We start from the raw sequence: 26851 nt of genomic DNA, 5'->3' as shown, positions 1-26851 counted from the left end.
TTTATTGACAAATTATATTGTATCACATAGTCACTGTGCAAAAATTATAATGAATATAAATATAAACGAAAGAATTTTGTTTTTGCACTGGTTCGGTTGTTTCTTGTGTGCAAATATTATATTTATTTTTTTTTACACGCGCACACATTTGAACTACTTTCCTCTATTCGTTTCATCTATTGCCATTTCGAATACCTAAAAATCAACCATGTTTAATGTTTATAGTATTACGTCCAGCCACGTAGAAGTGGGATTAGGTTTCAGATTCATCTGCATTCAACTCTCATGTATGTTTGGACTGGCACCACCTTTTAGGAAGTCGTCTCCACTTTTACTTTGCCTGAAGATATACCATTTGTTTTAATTCAATAGCCATGTTTTATTTTCCACAATTTGTCTCTTCATCACTTTTATGTTCGCTACTATTTATCGAAAGTCTTTCTTTATTAAAATAAAACAGATGCACTTTTTGTGCCGTTTCTTTTCAAGCCGTCCCCAGTCCAGTCGTACTTGTTCTTTGTGAATCCGATTTCTCTCCTTTCAAATTACAAATGAATCATTCTTTTGTAGGTACTACAACATGTTTTATGATTTTTCAACAGATATTTATTGCCCCGCTCCTAAAAGAGCCGCCAAAAAGCATTGTTTAGTGGTTTTCTCTCTTAAACGAGGCTATATGTAATAATAATTAACCTATTGAGGTTTTAATTTGGCATGTCTGAGCGACGCGACAACCCAACTTCAATTTCATAAATTTATTACGTTCCTTTTTGGAAAAACGCGACGGGCATGGCATGAAATTAGCATGTAATTACGAAAACGACATGCTAGGTTTGCTTAATTACACAATATTGCATATTTCGCGTTAAGTTAATAAGTGTGGGTGCGCATTAACTACACGAACCGATAAGGGGGTTGCGGGGAGAGAAAAAACTTTTCCACTCTAGCCATTGCCGCATTTCCCGATAGTTATCTGGGATTATAGCGATTCATATTCATGCAGGCTCTGTGTCCTACAAATAATGTGATTAATTGGTGGTATATTTGAATAAATTCAGATACAAAAAGATCTTGCACAGTGTGTCTTCGATTTAAGATCCGCTATTTTTTTTTAAATGGAAACCCATTTTTTTACACGCTTGCCAAATTTCAAAATTGTATTCCTTGTGAATCAACCCATATTATCCCAAGTAGAAAAAAATTAAAATAAAATTTTTTGCTCTGAATTTATTTATTTTGCTACATTTAAGAATACATTACATGTGTCGCAAAAAAAAAACTCGAAACATACCATAAAATACTGGTGCGTAAACGAACCACTGGGAAAAAACCTTAAATAATGTTTTGGGGCACATAAGATGTAACATATAATTTATACATAAATATACAAAAGAAAATTCAAATTCGACAGAAAACAACTAAAAATAGATTGTTTTCCATATAGAACCTGATTTGATACAAAAAAACGCATATTTTATGAGCACCCTTGGTAACACCCGTTTTAATTTTTGGTGATATTTTACAAAGCATGAAGTATGTAAATGTACATTACACTTATTACAAACTTAAATTGTGTGACTGTGGCAGATTCTACATCTCCTTCGGGCTTTATTAGCATGAACAATCATGAGGCGACCTTGATTATCATAACGCACTTCATCTCCGGCAGGTGCAATATTTCTTTGAGTAATTGCTTTATCAATTTATAGAAGTCGCAAAGCAATGTAAGATTTACAATCAAATCGATCATTTCGTCATAAAAAAACATAAAAAATATTTCAAGCGGAGTTTTTCCAGAAAGAATATTTTTTAGTTCCTCACATGATCTAAATTCATCGGATATAGGTGTGTGAGGGTATTCAATCTGACCATTTGACAGTAGACGCAAGCCTGTCGTTTGCAGCACTCATACGTCTTCTTTTGAATTCCAGGGTTTTATCATCTGATGAGTCCCATTCAGGTTCAGTAGTTGATGAATTACAGGACTGTTGAAGGACAGCTGTGTCATTCGGTGTATATAACTCGAAAGTTCCAACTACATCAGTTGGTTCTCCAAACTCTTGTAGATTTATTTTATCGTTCATATCTTCGTCAGTCAAGGTATCCACGTCGGGTGGAATATAGACCTCGTCAATACGTTCTGTAAATATTTTTTCACCTTATTTTTAGAATAAATAAATAATAATGAAACCAGTGGTGCATCCACGCACCAGTAAATATTTGCAAAAAATAGAGCATAATCAATATAGTATTTCCAATGTACAATACAAATTCAAAATATTTTTTTTACTATTTTCGATTTACTTGAAAATGTGATACAAATTTATGTACCGCTTTTGTTAAGTTTTTAAGTCATATATATTATCTTTTATGCCCTTTAGTAATAAAATTTTGAAATGGATGTGCAAAAATATTTCCTGCATGTGACCAAAAATAAATCATACAAAAATGGGTTAAAGAATATCTAACAAACAGTATCCAGTTCGAAAAACTAATTCCAAAATTAATGTTGTGGTGAAATTTTTTGACAATCGGTACACAGTAGTCATCACAGTGAAAAATGCTACACTTCTTACTTGTTTTTATTTTTTTGTTGTCATTCCATTTAGAAACTGCATTCAAATTTTAATAATTAGAATTGGATGATATTCGTAAAATATTTCTTAAAAGGCATAAAAAAAATAAAAATTTCTTATTCAACTTGGACTTGCCTTATATACGCAATACTAACAGGGATCATGCGAAATATAGTTTAAGTTTGTCTTGTTTGACTAAACTCTTATCTCTAATAATTAACGTGATTCTTATTCAACGATTGTTGAATATAATTACGAAGGCCAAAGCTATCGAGTCGAATGAATGTAATAAAAGTTGCGCATTTTTATACAACGTTTAGAAAGGTAAAAATTTCAGGGATATTCGGAAAGAATTTTTAAACTAAACTGTCGCTTTTTCGGATGCGTCCAATAATGTCGAAGTTTTTTGTGTCGATTTTGTCATTTTGTGTTTGTATATTTTTCCTTCTTACTTTTGTTTACAATTCTCTTTAATTTGAAAAAACAATATTAACGAATGTGCCATATTATCAAGATGATTAAAAAGAAATAATGAAAAATTAAAACATTACATACATTTAAAAAAATCAAAAAAGCTCTAAAAACGCAGGCTGATATCAGCACGATGCCAAGAAAAATCGAGAATGTGAAAAGTTTTAGTTTTACTTTATTATTATTTATTTACATTGTGCGTTACATCGTTCTGGGAACCAAAAGTCGATATTATTATTGGGATTCCCCGAAACGCTAAGCATCGTATTCGGATATTCCTTGAAGAGGGTTATGGATAAATCTGACGTCACAAACGCATAATAATTTATTATAAAATACATATTATTAGTAAATAATGATAGATAACGCTCTACAATTGCAAGATGTTACATAAAACATATTTTGACTAGCCAATAAAAAAGTAGTCAATTATAAAACGGTCATTGACTGCTTTTTATGTACTAGAAGTCTTAAAACTTGTTTAAGTTAGTTTTTCTCTAAAACGCTTGGGTTTTAGTTAGTTTTGGGCAGTTTCCCAGTATCTCCTGTCGTACTTATAACAGCTTACCAGTTTATAAACTAACCTGGACCCATAATCTACTAAACTGTTTTTCTCGCTGATCGAGTTTGATTTGCTAAACCTGAAGCACCCTGTAAAGTCTTATTACTCTTTATTTGGTCTATATTTTGAAATTAATTTGCTTATGATTTGTTTTATGAGTCATAGGTACCTTTGGTTTTTCGGTAAGCCCTGTATTTTAATCGGAAAAAATATCATCTGTAACAATATCCTCGGTATCAGAAGACTTATAATAAACGTAGAAAACTTTTTGTATTTATTCATTAAGTCCAAGCTTTCTATTCGTATATTCATTTAAAGAAGAACAGCTTAGCGTTTGTTTATCATTTTTTCGAAAGGTTCCTCCGAAAATGAAAGAAGAAGAGTTTAAAAGAAAAGCTCTACTATTACTCTACTACTACGGCGAAGACTCTTTTTTTTACAAGAATAAATCAAAAATTGTAGCCACGGATGGAATCTTTTAATCATTTTACGTTACTTTAAATTGCTTCAACCGATTTGAATTTTTGCGATAAAAATTAAAAAAAAAAATCGCGAAACGAAGAGTTTAGTTTTCGGACAACGCCGTAACATTCAACACAATGAAAAGTGTTGAAACATTTATTACTTTCCCATTGACTATTCAACAATTAATTACGCAATAAACCAATGCGCTGAAGAAATGAGCCGTTTTGAAGATTCATCGGTATTCTGTACGCGACGTCCGCCAAGGTGCGTTACTATCACAACACTAACAACAAATTCGTGTTGTAAAATAATTGTCGCAAAAGGAATTATTTACGAATATGTAAATGTTTTTTATCGCCGCCGTTTCGAGCGTCGGAGCGGCGAGAAAATTTGCGCGTGGATGATTCACTTTATCGGCCTCAATATGAGGTGAATTATTTATGAGGTAATCTTATCAGAGATTTGGTATTCGTTGGATCAACAAACTTTTTTGTTATCGACTGCGTCGTTAATGGCGCACAAAATGTGCCAGACTGTAGCTGCCCGCGTTATTATTTTGTATAGCTGAAATTATTTATAGTTTAATAATAATGATAATAATAGTAATAATCGCTTAATGTGTCGTTTTTGTATAGCGTTAATGAACGCTAATCAGCCAGTGGTTCGAACAAATTGCGATGATAAGTTTTAAATGAATTAAACGCGAAAAATAAAGGCAAAGTTAATTAATTGAAAAAAAAAACCATACTTTTTGTATATCAAATTTTGTACTTGATGTTATCTTTCTTTTATTATTAGAATTATTAATAAGATTTTATAGCAAAATTTTTATTTTTAATTTTTTTCATTCATCATCATTCCATCCAGTAGAAAAAATTTTTTGCAATTAAATATTACCATAACAAGTAAGGAACAATAACAATATTTTGATTATAAAAGCAGTTAACAATACCATAACTGGGCACCCATCTTTGATAGTGTTAATAATGGAATAACCAAAAGTTTCCATTTACTGGTTCCAATTGGTTACCATGGTAATATTATATCCTCTCTTGATTTACGTGAAAATTGACAAGCTAAGTGTCAGTATCTTAAGTAGATTATTATCGAAGACGTTTTTTTTGCTCCTGAAAATTTACCACACAATAGAGTAAAATGCTGTTTGGTGCGTGATACTGATGCATTTTTTTATTTTCAGATGAAAGATGGTTCAAATGGAGACGTTCAACAATTTAAGTGAATTTTTTAAAGTTCATCCTGGTAAGTGTACTTTCTTTATAAAATAACACCTCCAAATTGAAGAGTTGCATCGCGTTAATTTGACTTAATGATGATGTATTTAATACAAATATTAAATTCATTCTTATTAAATTATAAAGCGGACAGTGAAAACTGCACTATGCAACTAATCTATGTAAACTATGGACATTTACAGCAATCTCTATAACCCAACGTTCCAAAATAATAATATCTGCGGGGTTTATTATACTACACAATACTATCAATTGAGATGTTATCCTCTTTACACCTTCAGTGGGTGATTTTAAGTTTCACTGATGCCCATTACAAAGGAAAATTAATAGTTGAGTTTGCTCAAATCTGTCGTTATTTTTATATACAGTGTGTCCACGGAATGAGTGTGGCTAAGGTGTAAATGACAAAATCTTTTCCCCTCCAAATTTAGAACGGATTTGTTAAAAGTGTTATTTAAAAGGCACCGGAAATTACTAAGAAAGAGAAGGGTCTCGATTGATGAATATGAATTATGTGATTAGTATTTTTTTAAATTCCAAAGCAAGTAGCAGTTTAGACTTCAAATCAATAATGCCCGTATACGACATGAAAATAAATACAATTAAAGTTGAACTACTAATTTCGTTGCAATATTTAGTTGCCAACGTAAACAAATCTATGGCATTTTTATGGTTACAAAAGATAACCAACACAAACTCGTGAAAATTCATAATAGCAAAATATAACGTTACATCAGTAACATCTATAAATACACAAATACATTAAAGGAAATCTAAAACAAAAAAGTCACATTAACTATGATGGATTTTTTAAATTCATTCGTAGAAACCTTGATTATTAAGGTATGTGTCAAACTAAATCGATATTCTTTTAAACTGTGGCAGCTACAGGCAGGTGATTTTTTTAGATTTCACTTTCACATCTTTCTCTATTAGATTAGCTTTGCGGGCAATTCTGGGTAATTTTTTAATTTTTTTTTATGTAAGCGTGCTCGTACATTTTTCTTGTACGTTGAAATTTAAATTGCCCGCTGCATGTTTGAACGGTCAATTCTGATTGGCTGAAAAAGATCGGAAGGTCAGAACAATTAATGTTTTAATTTTACATTCCTTGTCGCGGATCACCCATTTTTTGATACAAAATTCTGAACTATTTACACTTAAAAAAGCAGTGTATCTTTTATATATAGGTGTTAACTCTCCAGTAATATAATAACCACTATAAAAATTATATAGGAAATATACTCTTTACCCCCCTAATACCTCACTTAAAAAAAAGTCGTATAAACTTTTGTATTATTATATATTTTATGATATTTTTCACTTTCACCTTGTATAGAGTATTTTCTAATTGAATGTCAATAATTAAGGGGGGCGATTTTTTAGTCCAATTTAAAAAGATAACTACAGGGTGGTAAAGTTTTCAAAAATAAAATATATTTTTTAATGTCTGTAATATCACTTTAAATATTTTAAATTTGACATACATGTACTATGTACTATCGAGAGCCATTATTTAGTGTACCACATTTTTTTAAAATTACACCGGACGTACCGAGTTTCACCTGTCTGTTTTGGCAGACATTGATAGTACGCCACCGATTTCTCTTATGAATGGTTTTCACTTAAAAAAATAAAAACCTCCTCTCTAAAAATACTTCGAAAAATCGAAGTGCGAATCCAAAGTACATCAACTTAAATAAAATAAATTTAAATAAGAATCGTTTATTATTTGGCTTATTGTTAAGATGTTAAGATATTAATTTTTTTTGAAGAACGCTAGTTTTTGATAGATATTTTATTTTTCACAAAAAAGGTTCGCGACCTAATTATGCAAAATATTATTTGTTCATTGGCAGTCAGTGGCACGCCACAGGCTTCCTTAAAAAAAGAATAACATTTGCATTCGTTTACGAGCAGATTTGATCCCTTAATTTTTTAACGATATTATTATGACCATGCAGAGAATAGGTTTAATTTTTGTAAGCAAAAACCGTACATCGGAGTGAAAAAAATCAAAAAATTAAATTTCTTATCAAATGATTGGGGATTGTAAGAATAATTTTTATTTTAAGAGAAATCAGTGGCGTACCATCAATGTGTGCCAAAATATACATGTGAAATTTCGTACGCCCGCCACTGGTGTATTTTGAAAAAAAAATGTGTTACACTAAATAATGCCTCATGATACATAGTGCATCTGCACCAAATTTCATTAAAATATCTAAAGTGGAATACAGATACAGTTAAGATGTTTAAGATATGAAGTTTTCTTTCTAAAATGGACCCAGAAATCGCCCCCTGCGATTCAATTAGAAAACACCCGATATAATAATTGTACAAACAAAAATTTGTAAAAAACTTTTTTAAAGCGAAATACTACTACTAAACAAACTACTTTACTATTTTCGTACCTAGACCGATTAAACTTTTATCACAGTTGTTGCGTATCCAACAAGACCGGTGTTATAATTTCAGATTACAATTCAAAACAAAATTAACATGGATACTGCCCAAAAATGCGCCCCAATTGGTTTCTAAAATGTGCGTTGTTTATTTGGTTTGTTGAGTTGAAACGAGCATTAATTCTGTATGTAATTCGCTTTAACTTTCTATTTTCGAATAAATTATGGTTCGAGTTAAAAATTGCATTTTGCCTCACGAATTACTTGAAATAATGATTAACATTGGTGCGTGAATTAATGAAATAATGATTAAACAGGGCTTCCAACCGTAATTTCTTTTAACAACTTTATATCCTCGTAAGATATTTTACTGATTTCATTCATATCAATAAGTTTAAAATTTATGGTGTGGATATCAGGTTGGATAAATCGGCAAAACCGAGAGAATGCTTAGTACACCATTGTTTAAATTTTTGTCTTCTTTATTTTCATTTTTGTAATGACTTTTTTGTTTTTTTTTTTGTTTTTCAGATCCCCGGACGATAGACTGGCCCCTTGTTTCAAATCCGCTCTATACGCTAGGAATATGTTTATCTTATGTATATACAGTCAAAGTAAGTACCTAATTATTCTGTTTTAAGTACAGCAATAAAGCGTTGTTGATATATTGTAGCCGTTACACATATGCAAACTGCTACCGTCTATAAAAAATATTATTGCCTCGGATATAATGTGCACACTATCGGTTTACTGCCGGACAAGATATAATTTTATCGTTCATATCGCGATGAATGTTGTCTGTTGTTTTTTCAAAAATTGTTTTTGCAATTCAAAACATCTGATGATTTCGTATGGTCTCGTTCTTATATACTGGGCAATGGATAGGTTTAACAGTATAGATATTTTGTTTAGTTGTCGTCATTTTTCGTTTTTTATTCGTGAGGTTGCTTGAGTCTACCAGCCTTCACTTATTTGGATATTTAGCTCCGTGTTGTATTGTATTGCGAAGGTCTTAGTCGTCGTCGCTTCTCATAATCTCGTATTGACACCATGCCATGCTGTCACCATACCGTTCTTGCAAATTATCTTGGTTTTTGTTCGTTTGAAGTGGAAGGAGACCAAGACTGGCAGCCAGACTGACAATTGGTCAGATGATTGCTTTGCATATCTGCAAATTGGTGCATCCGGCCTGCTAAATGTAAATGTGCACTTGGTGCCACTCTGCAGCAGTTGTAATTCATTTGCAAGTTAACCGTTATGAAACTACATTGGGTGGTATTAATAAAAACTGAGCACATACTCGTAGCAGGTGCTCAAAGAAATTTTAAGTAGATGCTAAGGAATTGAGCACATATTTACGTTTGGTATGAATAAACTTTTCTTGTGGAAACGAGCACGTCCTTTACCTTTTTAAGTATGTGCTCCGGATCACAGTGAGCGCCATATTTTTTTACAAGTCCATACAGGTTTGAATAGTGGTAGTGATTCAAGGAAAAACTGATAGAAAGTGATAAAACCAGAAACCTTACTAATCCAGAACTTCAACGTTTAAAAAGATGTGATGCAGCTGTAGGTAACTTTTCGAAACAAATATTTTCCAATGTTATGAATTTGTAAGGATTTATATCAAAAAAGATCATCTAATGTAGTTAGCCTTTAAATAATCCGTTATTTAAGAACGTGACGGTAAGTATTTCATTGAAATAAATTTGGAACAAAAACATAGTTGCTAAAAGTTGATCCTATTTTCTAAATATAAAATTCCATATCTGGAGGTGAGATTTGTTTTGTATTTTGATTCACTTACTTAGTACTGCCTTAAACTATGAATTCTGCTTGCTAATCCATTTATTCTTAGCTCTATCCTCTCTGGCGCATAACTGCCTCACCATAATCTACAATCTGTAACTCCTCATCACCATCATTTTTCACATTTTTCCAAAAAGGAAAGTCTTTGTCGTTGAGTTGATTTGCAACATTACGCAAAGTAAAGCAGGAAAACGCTGCTTCAAATATCTATGTACTACTTCCTTGTGTAAAATGCCTAATTACACACCGATCTAGCGTGCGGGAAGGGTCATTTCCGTCACTGCCACGTCAGTTTCATTTCATTTGTAAGTTCTGACGGCCATGTCAAGGAATGTATTCGTGTTGTTTTGCGAAACTGTACCCAAAAACTAACGGTCGTAGAAAAAGTATAGTATGTAACACGTTCGCTAAACTTTTTAAGTCAGTCGTTTCTTAACATCTCGCTCCGCTCGTGTCAAATAAACTCGTGGGTCAAATGCCGTTTACCGCACTTGCTGCATAATATACTATTCTTCTTCCTTGTTAAATCTATACAATACTCTATAATTAACATCTCGTCAGTCTCTCTAAACTCTATTCATGTGCAAAAACTACAGGCATAAATTCGGCCGTTACTTATGATATCAAATTTACAACTGATTTGAGCATCCTAACGAGGTAACTTATAATTATTTAAGTAACTGCTTTATTTCTATAGTATGCTCAAAAATTTTGAGTAAAAAGGAGGTAATTAATTTTATTAATGCAGTATTATTAATTTGTATCACCGCTGACGTAATAATTATTAGCTACTTTTTCGTGTTGTTTTAATTAATAAGTCCGCCTTGAACTTAAGTGACGCAAATGACAGGTGACGCATATTGACGCATATTGAAGACGAATTATGTTTATTGGTTCCGATCGACTTCTCTTAGTTGACGTCTGGGACGGCGAATATGGCGGCATGCCGCGCTCAGTCAGGTTTGTTGAAGTTTCAGCGGCACACACACGGTGTATGCAATTTGCAACGTATAAAATTTGTTGCATAACGAAATCTGTCGTTACTGTTAGCTTTTGAATAATCGCCGCCTACTATAATACCGCGCGCACAGTGACGATGACCTTCTAAAACGGAAACTTTCGGTTTCAAGGCCGCCTGCGACGCATAGACGCATTGATCATCTCGCAATCGAAAGTGTTTGCGCGTTTGCACCCGTCATTTTCACCGGGTCAGTAGGAATGTATGTCGTTTTTTATAATATGTCGGCCACGATTGTGGAAACCGATAGTTTTCGTTTAAAACACCGGTGTTATTGTAAATCTTTTTGAAAAAACCATACATAATTTTAGTGGCGTGAAGATTAAACAAATAGAACTGTTTATAATTTTTGTAAGTTGATTATTTCCCATTTAAAATACAAAAAGCTAAATTATGAAACCTATGATTACATTAATTTAAAAAAAAAACATGTTTCAATGACACTTAACATAAAAATCGAGTCATATACACCTGCTCGTCTGTAAGTTATTATTATTAGTTATAATAAAATGGACTTTATTGATAAAGAAATAGAAAATAAGCATAATACCTAATGCCCTAGGCGAGTTTCATATCCATATTTCACTATATCAGTCGCTAGCTGTCTATTCAGCTAACCTAGGCGTTAACTTTTAAACTAACAATAAATTTTATGAAATTTACAAATTTGTATACAACAAACATCTTTTATAAAGGCGCTTACCTGATAGTAGGATAGTTAATTAAACTTAATCTAATGTGTTAAAAAGATGTATTTTAAGTCAGTGCAAGGGCCACGTTAGGAATTGGTTATATTTATCAATGAAATTTGCTGTTGCAAATGAAAATGGATGCTGGCAAAATTTGGATGAACGCTTGTAGTTTTGAGAGATTTTTTGCAATTATTGACATGAGCCCTAAACCTTAGGGGGCGAATCTAAACATTGGGTTTTTGCGAAGAAAGAAAATTGATGTCTTGTTAAATCATGTGTTTTTCCTGTCTGGAACATATATGATATGCGAGAATTCGATCTAAACTGGAATGACAATGATAAGAAAACTGGGGCCAATTTTGCAATAGAATAGTGGGGATTGTTGTCTTTCTTGTTCTCCTTTGCATCGATAGAAGAATGGGGTGTGCTCGTTGTTTGATTACGTTATTGATTGATAATTTCTTTACATATTTTGATAAAATAAATTTATAATCTAACTTCTTAGAAAAAACTTGGAAAACTAATACAAATTGTTATACCTAGAAATTCAAAATATGCGAGACCTTTCTCAAATTATTGGTCAGAAAATCGGGGTATGTATTTTTTCGGAAGTAATTTTAAAAAAGAAATAATTTTATTTACCTAAATTATTTATAATTAATGATTAATTTTCTATTTCTAAATAAAATACATTATCACGTCATACAAATAATTATTAATTTATAATATTATAATCATTTATATGTGGGCACTTTATTTATAAATTATTTATTGACAATACAAAATCAGATCATGTATTCGCAAATAGGTGCAAATGCTTTACTTACCCCAAAAAGTTTGGTTATTTACGTTTCTGCGTTGTACGGTTTCCCATTTTGACTAAATGACTAACGACTAATGATGTTCGCGTATGCCTGAGTTTTTGGAATACAGGCGGGGTCTAGTATTAACTCTAAATAACATTTGGTTCACAAAATTAAAAACTGATGTGTTTAAAAAGTCCGTAAAATGTTTAATCGTTTTTTCTATTCATTTCAGGTGGTAGGACCAAAAATAATGGAGAATAGGAAGCCATTTGAACTTAAATGGACGTTAGTCATATACAATTTATTACAGGTCATATTTAGTACGTGGTTATTTTACGAGGTAATATTCTTTTTTTATTTATATGCCGGCTCACTTTCGTTGACATATTTCATATTTTTTTGCAATGACGATGTATTTGGACTAATGTTTTGTAACTGAAAAATTTTTTGCATTCCAGATCGGTATGGGAGGTTGGTTTACGGGCGAATATAGTCTTAGATGTCAGCCAGTGGACTACTCGAATAGACCGAGCACAATACGAGTAAGTTGTTGTTTTAATGACAGAATTTCTCGATAAGTAATGTTAAATTTTTGCTTGCAGATGGCGCATGTGTCTTGGTGGTATTTTTTTTCTAAATTTACTGAATTTTTAGACACGGTAAGGCCTGAAAAGAAGTCTGCATTGCCGGTTGATGTTCCCTGCTATACCCGGAATGTTTTTTTGCAGGTTTTCTTTATATTAAGGAAGAAGTTCGATCATATCACTACTCTGCACGTGATACATCACGGGATAATGCCAATGTCGGTATGGTTTGGCGTTAAATATACTCCAGGTACGGATTTTTCTCGTTTTAGTGTAGGCAGTATGACATAAATTGTCTTTCAGGGGGACACAGTACCTTTTTTGGACTGTTGAACACATTCGTCCACATAGTGATGTATTTCTACTACATGCTTACTGCCTTAGGACCGCAAGTACAAAAATATCTGTGGTGGAAGAAGTACCTTACTTCTTTGCAGATGGTGAGTATAAATTTTACCGCTTTGCAAAACTCAAACAATTAAAACAAATTTAAAGATATTTACCTACCCAAAGAAAAAAGAGAATTACCATTTTTCGAATTTTTTCGTGAAATTTCCGTATAGGAACTTTGAATATCAAGAGATCGAGTGTGGAAGTTTCTGCCTTATAATAATTGTTGGTTGTTATCTGTCTATATGTACAAAATTAGACGTTGTGCAAAACAAGTCCAATTAAAGTTCGGCGCTACACCTAATCAATTCTTTTAATTAAATGTTGGGTTATGTTAGATTTTCGCGTCAAATAACACCTATTTAATTTAAACAAAAATTATGGTCATTTAGATAGGTATGTGTTTTGGTTTCGAAGAAAAAGCACACTTTGGTAAACATTTATGACGCACTTTTTGATAATTGACAGCAGTTTTTGTACTTTTGAAAACAAGATCGTTTAGGCATTATTTTAATGTGATTAATGGTCAGTTACAATAGTTATTTTCAAAGTAGAGTTGATGAAGTGTACTTTGTTGTCAAAAAAATATTTCTTGCTGATAAAATTCACAAAAAAAAAATAAAAGATTTGCTAGCAGAGAGTTTCCAGTTCTTTTCTTGAAGATTTTAGTTCCCCAAGATTTCTCAGCTGTGGGTCAAGGTGACGCCAAATTTTGATGTCACTGTACCAAAATGGGTTTCTAGGCCGCGTGCTATGAGGAATCTTTTAGAACTAAAATAGCATTGTTGTAGTACTTTTCCTCAATAGTTTCGCTCGGACGGAAAATTGTCCCTTATCAAGTGTAAACAAAACCAACCACCTATGTAGTTAGTGGTATAAGCTGTTAGGTGCAGTCAACTATGAAGCTGTCCACTAAAAACGCTAGCTGCTATCTCAGATCTCAACGTTTCGCCTTTTGCGTTTTGCCTTCCTAATATACGACACCCGGCATTCAGAAGGACTTGATAGACGCACCTCCACCTCTCCATCCCTCTTGATTGGATGTTTTGATATGGCACATCTTAAAATGACGCATGATTGAAACTTTTTTAATCCTTTTGCTAATCTTCTGATGAGTAACAGTGAGAGAGTGGGTTTTCGTCAGGCGGCTACATTATCGAGTCTATTTTACGGGAGATTTCTCGGTATATAACCGTTCGGGGGCAAATCTGTTTTAATATTATTCAATTCAGCATGGAGGGATTCTTGGTCAGTATTTATTGTCTTTCCACGTTTATGTTTTCAATATTTTTAGTGGATTGAAAGAAGATAACGTTGAAATCTTGTGATCAATTAGATGTGTGTAAATAGAAATGTGAGTTTTTGGACTCCAGTGTTTTTTTTAGGATTTTCTTCCGTTCCCACTGTGACTTTTTTTCAGTTTTAATCTCAATATTTTTGTTATATTTGTTATTTGAGAATGTGATCTTCAATTTCAGATCCAATTCGTGGCGATTATGGTTCACGCGTTCCAGTTACTGTTCATCGAATGCGATTATCCGCAGGCGTTCGCTTGGTGGATAGGCATGCACGCCACCTTGTTCCTGTTCCTCTTCAAGGATTTCTACGATCAGGCTTACAAAAAGAAGGAAGCGAGAAAAATCGCGGCGGTCAATGGAAAATTAAACGGTCACAACAGCGGCAACGGGGTCCACAAAGAACACGCCAACGGACACGCCAAAGAAAACGGGACGTCATATCAAAATGGCGTCGGTCACCAAAACGGCAACGCGAAACAGAACGGCGCCTACTTTACCAACGGATCAGCCGATCTGCACCAGAGGATAGTACAACAAATGTGACATATTAGAGTATGTACTTAGTATTAAATTCAAGGACATTATACTTAAAAAATTATTCAAGTTGAATAGCGAGAGGGACCATTTTAGGTAAAGAGAAATCAGTAATTCTATACCGCTATTTTTAACAAATAGAAATTGGGGATTTGTCCAAGCTTCAGTGTTTTGCATTCCCCAAAAGCCTTTGGGTTTTTTTAAACGTCATTTTCGAACAAGAACGTGTTCAAATTTGTATTCATCGCGTAATGAAATTTTTTTTAGTTTGTAAACGGCTAACAACATTTGTTGAAAATAACATTAAAGATATACTTTTGTTTAAATCTAGTCTACGTAAGAGTGTTAAGGATTTACGATCCATTCCAGACATTGTACATACTTATCTAAGTCTGTTTCTGGTAACTAACTGGAAAAGGAATGTAAAGTTTATAACGGCATTTTTTTTTTCAAGCTTTTAACTATTTACGGATGCAATGATCGAGTAACGTATGTAAATAAATAAACGTCGTCATTTTGGCCGGTGACGGTGTATGCAAAATCATTGCAAATCAGACAGATAAGAGTGAATGTGTGCGATTTGTCATTGAAATTTCCCAGTCAGTTACTCAGAATTTCCAAGGCTTGTGTCTCGTAGAGTCTAGCGTGTAACTATAATTTTTGTAATGTTTTAGGGTGCTAAATGAATTATTGTAGTTTGTAAATTATCGAAGTTTTATAGGAAACATTTTTTAAAGAAATATTTATAGAAAATTGTTGGAGTGGCCCTAAGTCATAATTTGTTATATGGTAATTTTTTTTTGTATAGTTTCTTGTTGTAATTTAAAATATTTTTAATAAACTCTCCAAAGAGGTGTGCGTTTTTATTTCCTTTATTATCCCACTCAGAGTTTTTTTTTTTAAATTAACCTAAAAAAAGCTGGTTTTCTACTCCCGTCTGTAAAATACCTAATTACCCACCGATCTAGCGTGCGGGAAGTGTCACTTTACCACGTCAGTTTTGCTCCGCTCGTGTCAAACTCGTGAGTCAAATGCCGTTTACCGCACTTGTTGCATAATATACTATAATGTTGAGTTAGCGTATATCAGAATTTTATATCATCAATAGCGCACAAAGAAACGTCTTTTTTCAATTTCAATTTCAATAAATAAAAATATAAGGAATAAGTATTATGATAATCTCATAGGAGTGAGAATGGTACATTATGCAACAAGTTTTATAAACGACACGTTAGTCAAGATGCATTGGGTGTTGCATATTATACTCTTTCTAAGATCATTAATAAATTTTGGGTACATTTTCCAAATAACGCTAATATATTAAATGAGTGAGGTTAAAATATCTATAGAAAATATCCTTGCGCATTCAGCAGAAATTTGAATTCTTGATTAACAATTTTTTCTTAATTTTTAATTAAAAATATATATAAATTCTGTTATTTTCGAAAGATTATAGGGGATTAGAAAAAACAATGTCTCCGTTCAAAAATTGTTCCCCCCAATTTACGTACTCATTTTTTTATATCAAGGTGAATTTATAGCACGCGGCTTATCGGATATCCGGTTTGATAGCTTTTTAAAATTCCCGACCCACCTTTTTCGATTAGGCAGTGATACGGAATTTTTATGAAATTTTGTTCAATATGCCGCCATAATTTCGATTATGCAATTAGTGTGTAAAGTGATAAAAAAAGTATAAAGTACAAAACTGGAAAAAAAGTGTCAAATTTCAAAACTAATTTGTCTTTTATGCAATAATAATGATTTCATGATTTCGACATTTCAAAAGTTATTCCCACTATTCCCGTCCTACCAAAGCACGTCACGGGATTGCAATTGCGCCGCCCAATGGAACTGGCGGATGAGTTTAAGTCGAAAATTAGCTTGACGTTTGTAACCTACACGACGTTTCGATCGGATTGTTCATTGCGGCTAATTGATTGGACGTCGCAACCACACAATGACAATCGCGATATTGCATTGGCCTCGTCTCCGCCAAGGGAGGAAATTATTTCCTGTCAATACAATGCCAAATTTCGGAAATATCAAGGTATATTCGATGATCATTCTTCCGGACAATTGGGCAATTTTTTCTATTTCTCGAGCCTATATTAAGAATTATGCACCTGCATTGGATTTGAATTCATGGCACCAACATGGGCTTTTACAAGTCGGTTTGGTTACAAGAAGTATTTCCATGGCGAATTTCTTAACTAAGGGATCACAATTGCTTCTACACCTGGATATCCTGTTCCGTTAGTATTTCATTTGACATCAGGGCCTTGACCGCTGTTGTACACAATCTACACTTTTCACCATTTTGGATGGTGAATAGTTAATTTTGTGATATCATTATCTTACAAAATTTGCTTGTCTGTTGTTTACATTACATGTTTATATCGTCTTATTAACTTCGAATCTTCACTTCTTAGAGTTCAATATTTCAATTACGCATCATGAATGTGATAATTTTGGCCAAAGATTATGTAAATTTTGTAAATTTTGGAAACAAATACACTGCTAGTCTATCTTAAAAACTATACACTGTACACTCACAAGGCTTTATGGTATAAGTTTACAAATACTTTCAATCGCATAGTTCATAGTTTGTAATATTTTTTACATCAGGAAGTTGATTATATGTGTTGGAAACCTGATAAAATAGGGTTATATAAACCCCTATTACTTTTAATGGTGCTGTAAGGTACATAATTTAGTTTCCTGATGTGTGAATGTATATTTCTGCACTTGTTTTTTGAATTTTATTTAAAATTCTATAAACAAGTTTACATTGTTTCACAGACAGGAACTAAATACCTGAAGTGTATTAAAAGGAAGGAATATATATTAATGTTAGCATTTACTAAAAATGTGTCTAATGTGTTCAGTCCAACTTAGCTTATTGTCAATCAAAAGTCTTAAGTATTTTATTTTTGATCGATGCCTTTGACATTACTAAAACTTTATACAAGCACAATGTCGTCAGCAAATGTATAATGTCTTAAGACCGAACCAGAGTTTTTCAGACTAAGCACTTAAAGGCATTAAAATAGCCTTGTGGCACCACAAAATTACAACGTTTCATACAGCTGATATAAATACCTATTCTTAGATACTGTAATCTATCTATCTATAATTGTATAATGTTATACATGTGGCCTCTGAACTCCATACAATATATTTTCTTCAATAAAACATCAATACTAACCACATCAAAAGCTTATTTGAGATCTATAAACACTGTTATTACTACGTTCCCTTTATTTAATTCAGTCTAAACATTATCTATGCACTCACTAAACACACTCTCAAGTATATTTGCAAAAACACTAGTGATAATAACCATCCATGCATTTTCTACAACCCGACTTAAATATAGGAATATTCATAATTTTGAAACCACATCAAGTTGCAGAATGCCCATTTCGATCTTTCAAAGGAATAATATAACATTTTTATTACGTTGGGATTCATCATCTTCTTGCAATCTCTAATCCAGGAAAACAGTATTTGCTTATAATAAATTTCCAATCGAAGAGCAATCCCAGGTCTCTAAACAACTTCCTAACTTCTTTCTCTTTAAAATATTTATTTTTATAAGGTTTTATTTATTTGAAAAGTTTTGCAATCACCAATCTTTGATTAAGATTGACCTTGGCTTTTTAAAAAAATGTCAATATATGACGTATATGTTTGCCGAGCTTACCGTTCCCAGTGAAAGATTAATCACCAAGGTCATCATCTGTGCTAATGTTTTGATGCTTTGAAACTGTAGACGAGACGACTCTGTGATCCAATAGCGAGTTAAGGACAATATCACCGCGTTCAACTTCAATTTTCTCTTGGAAAACGTTCCATCGTAAAAGGAAATTACTTTTTCACGAACGCTCAGTGTCGGCAATAACGAGCAGCTGGAACATTGTTCGTATGTCTTACACTAGGCTCGGATTCAATCTATGGCGAGTGTATTCCGAAGCGAAATATAAATTATTGTCGTTAAAAACCCTGATTGGACCGACGTCATACGCGAAGGAACTTCTTGCTTTCGCGTCGGATTCTACGTTAAGGGTTTTACTACTAAGAAATAATCTTCCAGTAGTCGATCTCGAACACTGTACGGGTTGTTCCGAAATACAAGTTTCAAACTTTAACCATCTTATTTTGTGTTCAAAATAAGCCCTAGTTTCGTAAATAACCATTTGATAAGAAATGATTAGTTGTCGAAGTATAGAGTGTGCAAAAAACTCCTTTTTTACTGTTTTTTTTGTCTCCATCTTAGTATGTGCCTGTATATATCATATTTCAAAATTCCTTTTGTTATTAGTCCCCCATTGGAGAATCGAAACCATCGTGAACTGAGATACACTAAAGGACTAAATAAATATTTCTGTTATTTGTTGCTTGGTTTCTAAAAACTAACCAATAACAAACAGCATTTATAAATTAACCTAACTTTACCTTTAATTTTAATTTTTGATTCAAATTCAATGATTCAAAATTATTCAAGGTTTCAATATAATTTTTTCATCGATTGATAAAATCAAAATTCTTTACTAAATGTCCTAATAAATGTCTTAAACATGACTTTTTCTATAAAGAAAATTAAGCAATTAAAGTTATAAAGATAAATTATTTAAATGAGGAAAATTTGTTCTATTTAAAACAAGCAAGTTGGCATTTACTTCTGGTATAACTGCAAGTGCCGATATCCTATACATATCACGAGCATGGACCACCGTTCACCGTATAACCTCAAATTTTGAAATTTATATGTGATGCGATAATTTTTGTGTGATCATCCATAATGTACTCTTAAAAGTGTTATTTTATTTATTTAGCTTGTAAAGTACATAAGTTTTCCAAGTCTGGAGAGAAAACAAAATTAACAGGCAGAATAAATTTTAAAAATAAAAACTGCTGGAATATCGAATAGCCAGATTTTATGTATGAGCTTTTATCCAACGTAATTTATACGGGCATTTGCATCAATCTCCTGAAAACGAATATGCTTTTTCATTTTAAATATCAATTGACTGGCGCATTTAAAACGCATTAGGACATATCCCTGGATAGAGGCTATCCGCAATACTCTCAGTCGTGATATACAGTTTCGCTGGAGTGAGTGGAGAAAAAAGCTTAGAATAGAATTGATATGCATCGAATACGCATCTACATAAAAATGGGTTTTGCAAGAATTTAGTTTGGTCCCGAGCCAAAACTTTCTGCTCTTGTTGCCGCTTGTATTCCAAATTTGTTAAGAACTTTTGTGCCTTTCAAATAAAATTCGCTCGCCAAGTTTTCCTTCGAGGATGCTTTTAGAGTTCAAAATATTAATTTCATAGACTGGTAGTTTCATTAGTATCGGGTCTTTGATCAGCGGAGCAAAATATCGGAGGTATTTTAAAAGAATTCAGCGTCATTTAGATAACATTTCCGAGAACCCTTAGTGGGCTCCTTTATTAAAAATGTATTTTACCGCTCCTTGATTTATTACGGATTGTGAATTGTGAATACTTTAAGTTTAAGTTTCAGATGGAACATAAAGGAGAAGAAGAAAATTTATATAATTACGTAGGATATTCCACAAGTTAAGAATTGTTATCAAAATTTTCAAAAGTCGTCTCTATTAATTTCCCAAACACTTAGTTTTACTAAACAAAAAAAAATCTAGTTGTTTTTAGTTTGTCAGAGAATCTACGGTACTATACCGCAAGGTTTCGAATAATGATTTCTCAGTTTCAAATTTTATAAAACAGGACTTTATGATATTAAAAACTCGGTTTTTCTTTAATAATTATTTAGGTACATTTTCTCAAGTAAATGAAAGATGAACAAGTCAACCAACTAAATCCCAAATCAGAAGAATTATTTTTAATAACTCGGCGAATATTCTTTATTCTTATAGCCGTCATTCAGGTCTACAATGATTTTGATATTTGAAATGTTTAAAAATGTTATTTTATTAATATACGTACCTATGCCACGAATAAGTCTGTTCCATGTTAGACATGATTTTTATGAAATTAAATGTGATTTGGCAACACTGGATAACATTAGATTTCTCTGCGAAGTAACACAGCTGGCGCAGAAGCGTCAATACATGCTGCTGTGTTCGCGCTGTTGTCTTCGTTGTTGCGTATTTCTAGTGTTTTAGAACGTATACATATGGAAAGAAAACATTGGGTGTAGAATCCAAATGACTTTTGTAATATCTGTGGTAGTTTTGTCGTAATAAGCAACAGCAGACTATAACTTTGGTGAAAAATGTATACCACCAAGGCAAGTCCTGGGCTGCTCATACTGTTTGTTCCGTTTTCTCTTGAAGCATTAAGACTCTGGCAAAAAGGTTGGAAGAAATGTATAAGCTTTGGTGTTCCTATGGTATGGCGAGAGCCTAGGAATCACAGCGATGATTGTTATTTTTGTTCGTGTAATGTTCAAGGATTCAACAGAAAAAATAAGAAACAATCTAGACTCTGCTATTCGATTAGTTCCTCATGAACCGGGTGTACCGATACCTCCGCCCGACCCAGATGACCCACAAGATTTCAGAGAGCCCGAAGTATAACCAGAGCGAATAAAATGATTTAATTAGAGATTTGCACCTACCAAAGGATACATCCGAATTGTTAGCGCCCAGACTTCGTGATAAGCATTTACTGGCACCTGGCGTCACATCAAGCTTTTACCAGGATCGCGAAAAAAGTTATATCAATATTTTACTCAGGAAGGACCACTAGTGTATTGCAGCAATATTCCTAGTTTCATTCAGTTTTATTAGTTTCAAAATCATGAAATGTACCGTATATAAAAGAAGAATGTCGCCTGTTTCTTGACTCAAGTAAGCCTAGTTTAAAAGGCGTTTTATTGCACAATGGTAACGAACTGGTCTCGGTCCCCGTTGCGTATTCGGTAAATTTAAAAGAAACGTATGAAAATTTAACGAAAAACAAACTATCAAGAACATCAGTGTGGTAACCTTAAAAGACAACAGGGGGTTATACAAACTTTTCATGTTTTGGGATAGAGGTTGAAAATCTTGGAGCAGTTATCGCAGAACAGGGAGGGAGGTTTAACCAAGACATTAAGGAAATAGGAGCATAACGATGATGGCGGATTACTGTTTTGTTTCATTTAATATTTGCAAAAAAAAACCTTACGTGATACAAATGAATGCATATAATTTTTGAAATCAATCTTCCAAAATTATATAAAATCAGTTTTCAAAATAAAAACATCTGTCAAAAAGTTTAATTTTGTAGACCTGTGTTATTATGGGATTTCAGGAGCGTTCGTCGCAAAAACTTGGGCTCTCAAAAATTCTCGCATATATCGATAAGTTTTTAAATTACATCGCAAACGCTCGGCGCGTGTTCAACTTTAAAATTTAATAACTTTATGGGAATATTTGCCCGAGCCTGAAAAGAAGCGAAAAAAACTGCAAACGTTTTACTTGTAAGATGCATATACCGCCGTGAAATTGAAAATCGAATTCTCGCCTTGAGAAAAATATACATTTTATGAAAGCTCCTTGCTTGGTTTCTCTTTAAGACAGCCAGAGACATTTATGTACAAACTGTCTTAAGATCTAAAATACAGATTTCTAACTCAATAATTAAGTAATTCTTAATTCGTTTCGCTAAATCTTTTCGACTGCTTAGTTGATGGCCCCAAATTTTCTCTAAATTGCTCAAATGTTAAAAATAGTTCTTCATTCGTAATGTAGCTCCAAACCCTGCCCAACATGTCTAGTTTATATGTTTATTTCTGCCTTGGTTTCTGCCAGTGAGTTTCAGTCAATAAAAGGTTTTGGACTCCTCTCTTCGCGCTAATTTAATAACCTCAATATCTCGGAAAGCCCAAATTGCACAATTTGGCGGTGTCAATTTTTGAACATTTGTACATTTTTTAAAGCCATTTTAATCTCTGGTAATCCATCTTTAGGCCATTTTAAGCGACGCACCATGAAGGAATTTTATAGCGATATGCGGGATATTACCATTACTTCTGTTTATCTGTAGTAGTTATTAGTTTTGCAAGCAAAATCGCCTAATAATAAAATGAAAAAAAAAAATGGATTAACGAGCTTGTACATTACGTCAGAGATTAAGTGCTTATCTAAGTAAATGTTTAACTTTTATGACTTGAACTCGAACGTAACTCAGACCACAGCTGCCATATATGATGCTTAGAGTGGAGCAAGACATTAGCAGCGGTTGTGTAAATTTGTGCTATCTTAACATTGAGGGCGTTATTTTTTGAAAGGTCCCTGACGGTTTTTTATTACGAACAGCATTCACTTTTAGTTTCTACAATAGTGTAAAGTGGGCACAAGCTACTCAAACTGCTCGGGTGATTTTTAATATTCTCTGAAGCAGTTGTGTACAGATACATAGACCTATTTAATATTTTTGACATCACATATTAAAATAAAAAAGAAACTAATATCTATTGTTATTATAACTGAAAAATTTCATAAAACACATAAAAATACATAAAAAATGTCAATCGCAAAGTTTTCTGCGCTACAAAGCAACTATGAAATTATCCGGATTTATAAAAAAATATCGTTTTCATTATTAACGTTTGTAATATAAATCTCCTTAATTTATTTACCTCATAATTTATTATGTTATGACCTTGATTATCCACCGCATTTGCCTCTGAAAATAAATGATTCAATTTTATTCTAAAAAAGTTTTAGAAGTTGTCAATTATTGATTCGTATCTGTTTGTGTGGTCCAAATGTCAAGAAGTGTAGGCACGTTTTTAGAAGATAATCAAAATTAAAATTTAGAGTAATTTAGTGCTTCACGCGTTGCAAATATTAATGTATTGAACTTACATTTTCAACCGAAGTTGAGATCCATTTACCAATCGCAATAAATAAGTCTGGTATCGTGATTAAGAGACTTAAAGTTGTCCATATTTTACGGGAGAGATAGGAAAGCGATGCACTATCGTAGCCTAACCCAGATAGAACTTTGCGATACGCTAAAAGTGGCTGTAAATTGTAAAATCTAGGATAAACGCTGTAGAAGCCATAAACTATTCGGGAATCTTCCGTTTTACTCCGGTTTACTACCGCAAGTCAATAATTTTCAACGAATAAAAAAATCGAGTTAATCTATAGTATGTGATTGTAGGCCAGTTTGTAGTGTAGTAGTATATAGAGCATAAACGGCTAGTAAATATTCCAGGAGAATATTTGGGTCATCATGTTGTAGGTACCAATGCTGGGCGAAGATTTTTTTAGCCACAACAAAAAACTGTTTGCAGAAGCAAAAAAATCTATTTACGTAGGCGCCAGCCAAGATCTTTTCTTTGGTAGCACCAATCACTCAACTAATTTTCCTTTGCCGCCGTAGCAAATAGAAATATTAATTAGACTGATTTGCTATTTCATTTGCCATTGTTGCGAAGTGTTTGGAATAGCAAATATTTCTAGCCGTAATTACATAGCTTGGGTATGGTTTGGTCATAGATATAAGAAAGTGACCAATTGCTTTTGAATGGGATTATCCATTAACATACAATGCAACAAGATTATTACCTAAAGTTTCCGAATTTAAATTTTAAATTCGTAATTCGTAATAGAAAATAATTTTATACCCACCTGTGTTTAATATTCTTTGGTTTGGTATACTACTTAGATTAAGTTTATTAGTGATCATTCTTATTTCGTATGTAATACAGCGTGTGTTGAATCGTGTGCGAATTATGCAAAATATGCGCGAGTCTAGTGTATCTCAGGAGATGCTCCCGCCCAAATGTAGAAAAGACTATTCTATTGAGACTAAGGAAGTTATAAACAATGAAAATTTGACTCTCATTGAACGTGGTGCCAGCAAGCCAACATCTTTAGAAGAAACGGAGACATTGATGAAAATTCCAACATCAACTGTATGGAAAATCTAAAGATGGTTGGATTCCAAATGGACTTTCTCTGTCTGCGAAAAATATTAAAGATTCTTCTCTAAATTACCATGAAGACACCACCGCTTATTTATTTGAAAGTTGGTTTAAAAACAAACTAGTTCTAAGCATTCCTCCTAATAGCGTCATTGTAATGGACAATGCAAGTTATCACAGTAGACAGTTGACTAAAACCCCTCATGTGACACAAAAGCAAAAATCCAAAACTACATGTATAATAACGACATTTATTTTCACGAAGATTATACCAAAAAGCAATTGATTGAGGTTCTACAAAGCTTGAACCTACAAAAGGAATACGTCTGTGATAATTATGCAAAAAATCTAGGGCATACAGTTTTAAGGCTTCCACCTTACCACTGTAATTTAATTCCATTGAAAATGTTTGGCACCAACCGAAATCTGCCAATCGTAACAATGTTTTTCGCCGTGTTAACTCCAATGTCCACAAACTTATAGAAACCGAAGTTTTTAACATCCCTCCACAAAGTTGGGCAAATTCTGTTAAATATATAGAAAAAACAGAACAATCGTATATCCATATTGCAAATAATATAGAACAAATAATAATTAGAACATTTATATTGATATTGATACATTATGTGAATAATTTGTAATTTTATTTTAGATTTTAACATAAATACATACATAAATAAATAAATATTGTTTAGTATCTTTCCTAACAAAACTCCAAATAATTAAATTCTAAGCAAAGTACGGACCTGTTAGGCCATATTTCATTCTTACCGCTTGCCCTGGTCTTTTCTTAATTCGTAGCAGTTAGTTATCTATGAACAGACTTTACTACGGAATTTCTTTTTAACTGTTTTAGCATTTACTTAATATTAGATTATAGATTATAGAACCCATTTAGGATAATCAAAATCTGTATTGCCCTCAGAGGGCAGCACTGTATTAATTATTGCAGCAAAGAATGCAGAGTATAGCAAAGCATAAGAAAAAGGCTATCACTAAGTTAATTACAGACTAAGTTAATAAGCTTTGTATGAGACATAATCAGATAGTTAATTACAGACTAAGTTAATAAGCTTTGTATGAGACATAATCAGATAGCTTAATTTTGCCCCGGGTACCATTAAAATTTTAAACAAATTTATGAAATAAGAAAATGCCGTAATTGAATAGGGTCTCAAAAATAAGTCGTTGTATTCGGTGGGTGCGAAAGAGAATTACTTTGCGTAGGTGGCATGCAAAATAAACATAACTTCGAGGGTTTATAAAGTCATTTTCGCAACCCTACGGTAACTTTGTATTAAATTATTTCGTCGTCTGGAAATTGGCCCACTTTCCAACGGTACGCATATTGTCGGCGGGATTTGTGATGCCACCATTATGTCGTAAACCTTTTGCCCGCAGGATATTATTAAAACGTACCAATGTTGACATTAAAATAAATATATATTCAAATCGTTTAGTGTTTTCAAAAAATATTCTTGTAATTATGTCGATTATTATAATACGGCCAATTGCAAACTGAATTATTTTTGAAAAGTCAAACTGATATAAAAATCATTGTACTCGAATTATCAATATTCTGTTTTTTTGGGGTAGACAACCTTACTCTGCTTTCGATGCAAATAAAAAACATCACTAGGCTTTTACGAGGCACCCCGTGTAATTGGCAAAATTAAAATTAAAATAGAGTATTTTGAGTATCAATTTCAGACAAAGCGATATGAACTGTGAAGCAGCGTTTTCAAAAATAGAAGCATATTTACATTGTTATTTTATTTAATTCCGTGGTAAACTTCGTAATGGATGTTATAATTAATATTCTATTTATTAATTTATGATTGTGAAAGGTTTTTGATTTTCATTTACTGTTACATGAATGGAGGGAACAGAAATATAGCCAGACGCCTATTTCGGGTTATATATATATATATACTAAAACCTACTCGATTTTAAACTTGGAGCTGACCTTTTTGAAAATTTTATTACCTGCGAGCTATAATTAAATTAGAGGTAAACTTAATTACTCGCTAATTAGTAATATATAAAATTAGAACAAGTTTCGTTGTAATCAGCAAA

General features: G+C 32.7%; 1 protein-coding gene across 2 annotated transcripts in view; it reads left to right on the top strand.

Annotated features, from left to right (window-relative positions):
- LOC132703366 (elongation of very long chain fatty acids protein AAEL008004-like) overlaps positions 1–15710 on the top strand; it is a 41959-nt gene extending 26249 nt beyond the window's left edge. For both annotated transcript variants that reach the window (XM_060672583.1, XM_060672585.1), the window contains exons 2-9: positions 5273–5334; positions 8264–8346; positions 12290–12397; positions 12516–12599; positions 12660–12716; positions 12786–12891; positions 12945–13081; positions 14510–15710. In XM_060672583.1, the coding sequence (XP_060528566.1) occupies positions 5280–5334; positions 8264–8346; positions 12290–12397; positions 12516–12599; positions 12660–12716; positions 12786–12891; positions 12945–13081; positions 14510–14872 (993 nt within the window). In that variant the 5' untranslated portion in view covers positions 5273–5279 and the 3' untranslated portion in view covers positions 14873–15710. The remainder of the gene's footprint in view (positions 1–5272; positions 5335–8263; positions 8347–12289; positions 12398–12515; positions 12600–12659; positions 12717–12785; positions 12892–12944; positions 13082–14509) is intronic.
- The last annotated feature ends 11141 nt before the right edge of the window (positions 15711–26851 follow it).

Source organism: Cylas formicarius, unplaced genomic scaffold (genome assembly GCF_029955315.1).
Source record: "Cylas formicarius isolate icCylForm1 unplaced genomic scaffold, icCylForm1.1 PGA_scaffold_6__28_contigs__length_40554024, whole genome shotgun sequence".
Taxonomy (NCBI): domain Eukaryota; kingdom Metazoa; phylum Arthropoda; class Insecta; order Coleoptera; family Brentidae; genus Cylas; species Cylas formicarius.
Note: the sequence above shows the minus strand (reverse complement) of the source record. Positions and strands in the feature narration are given on the sequence as shown.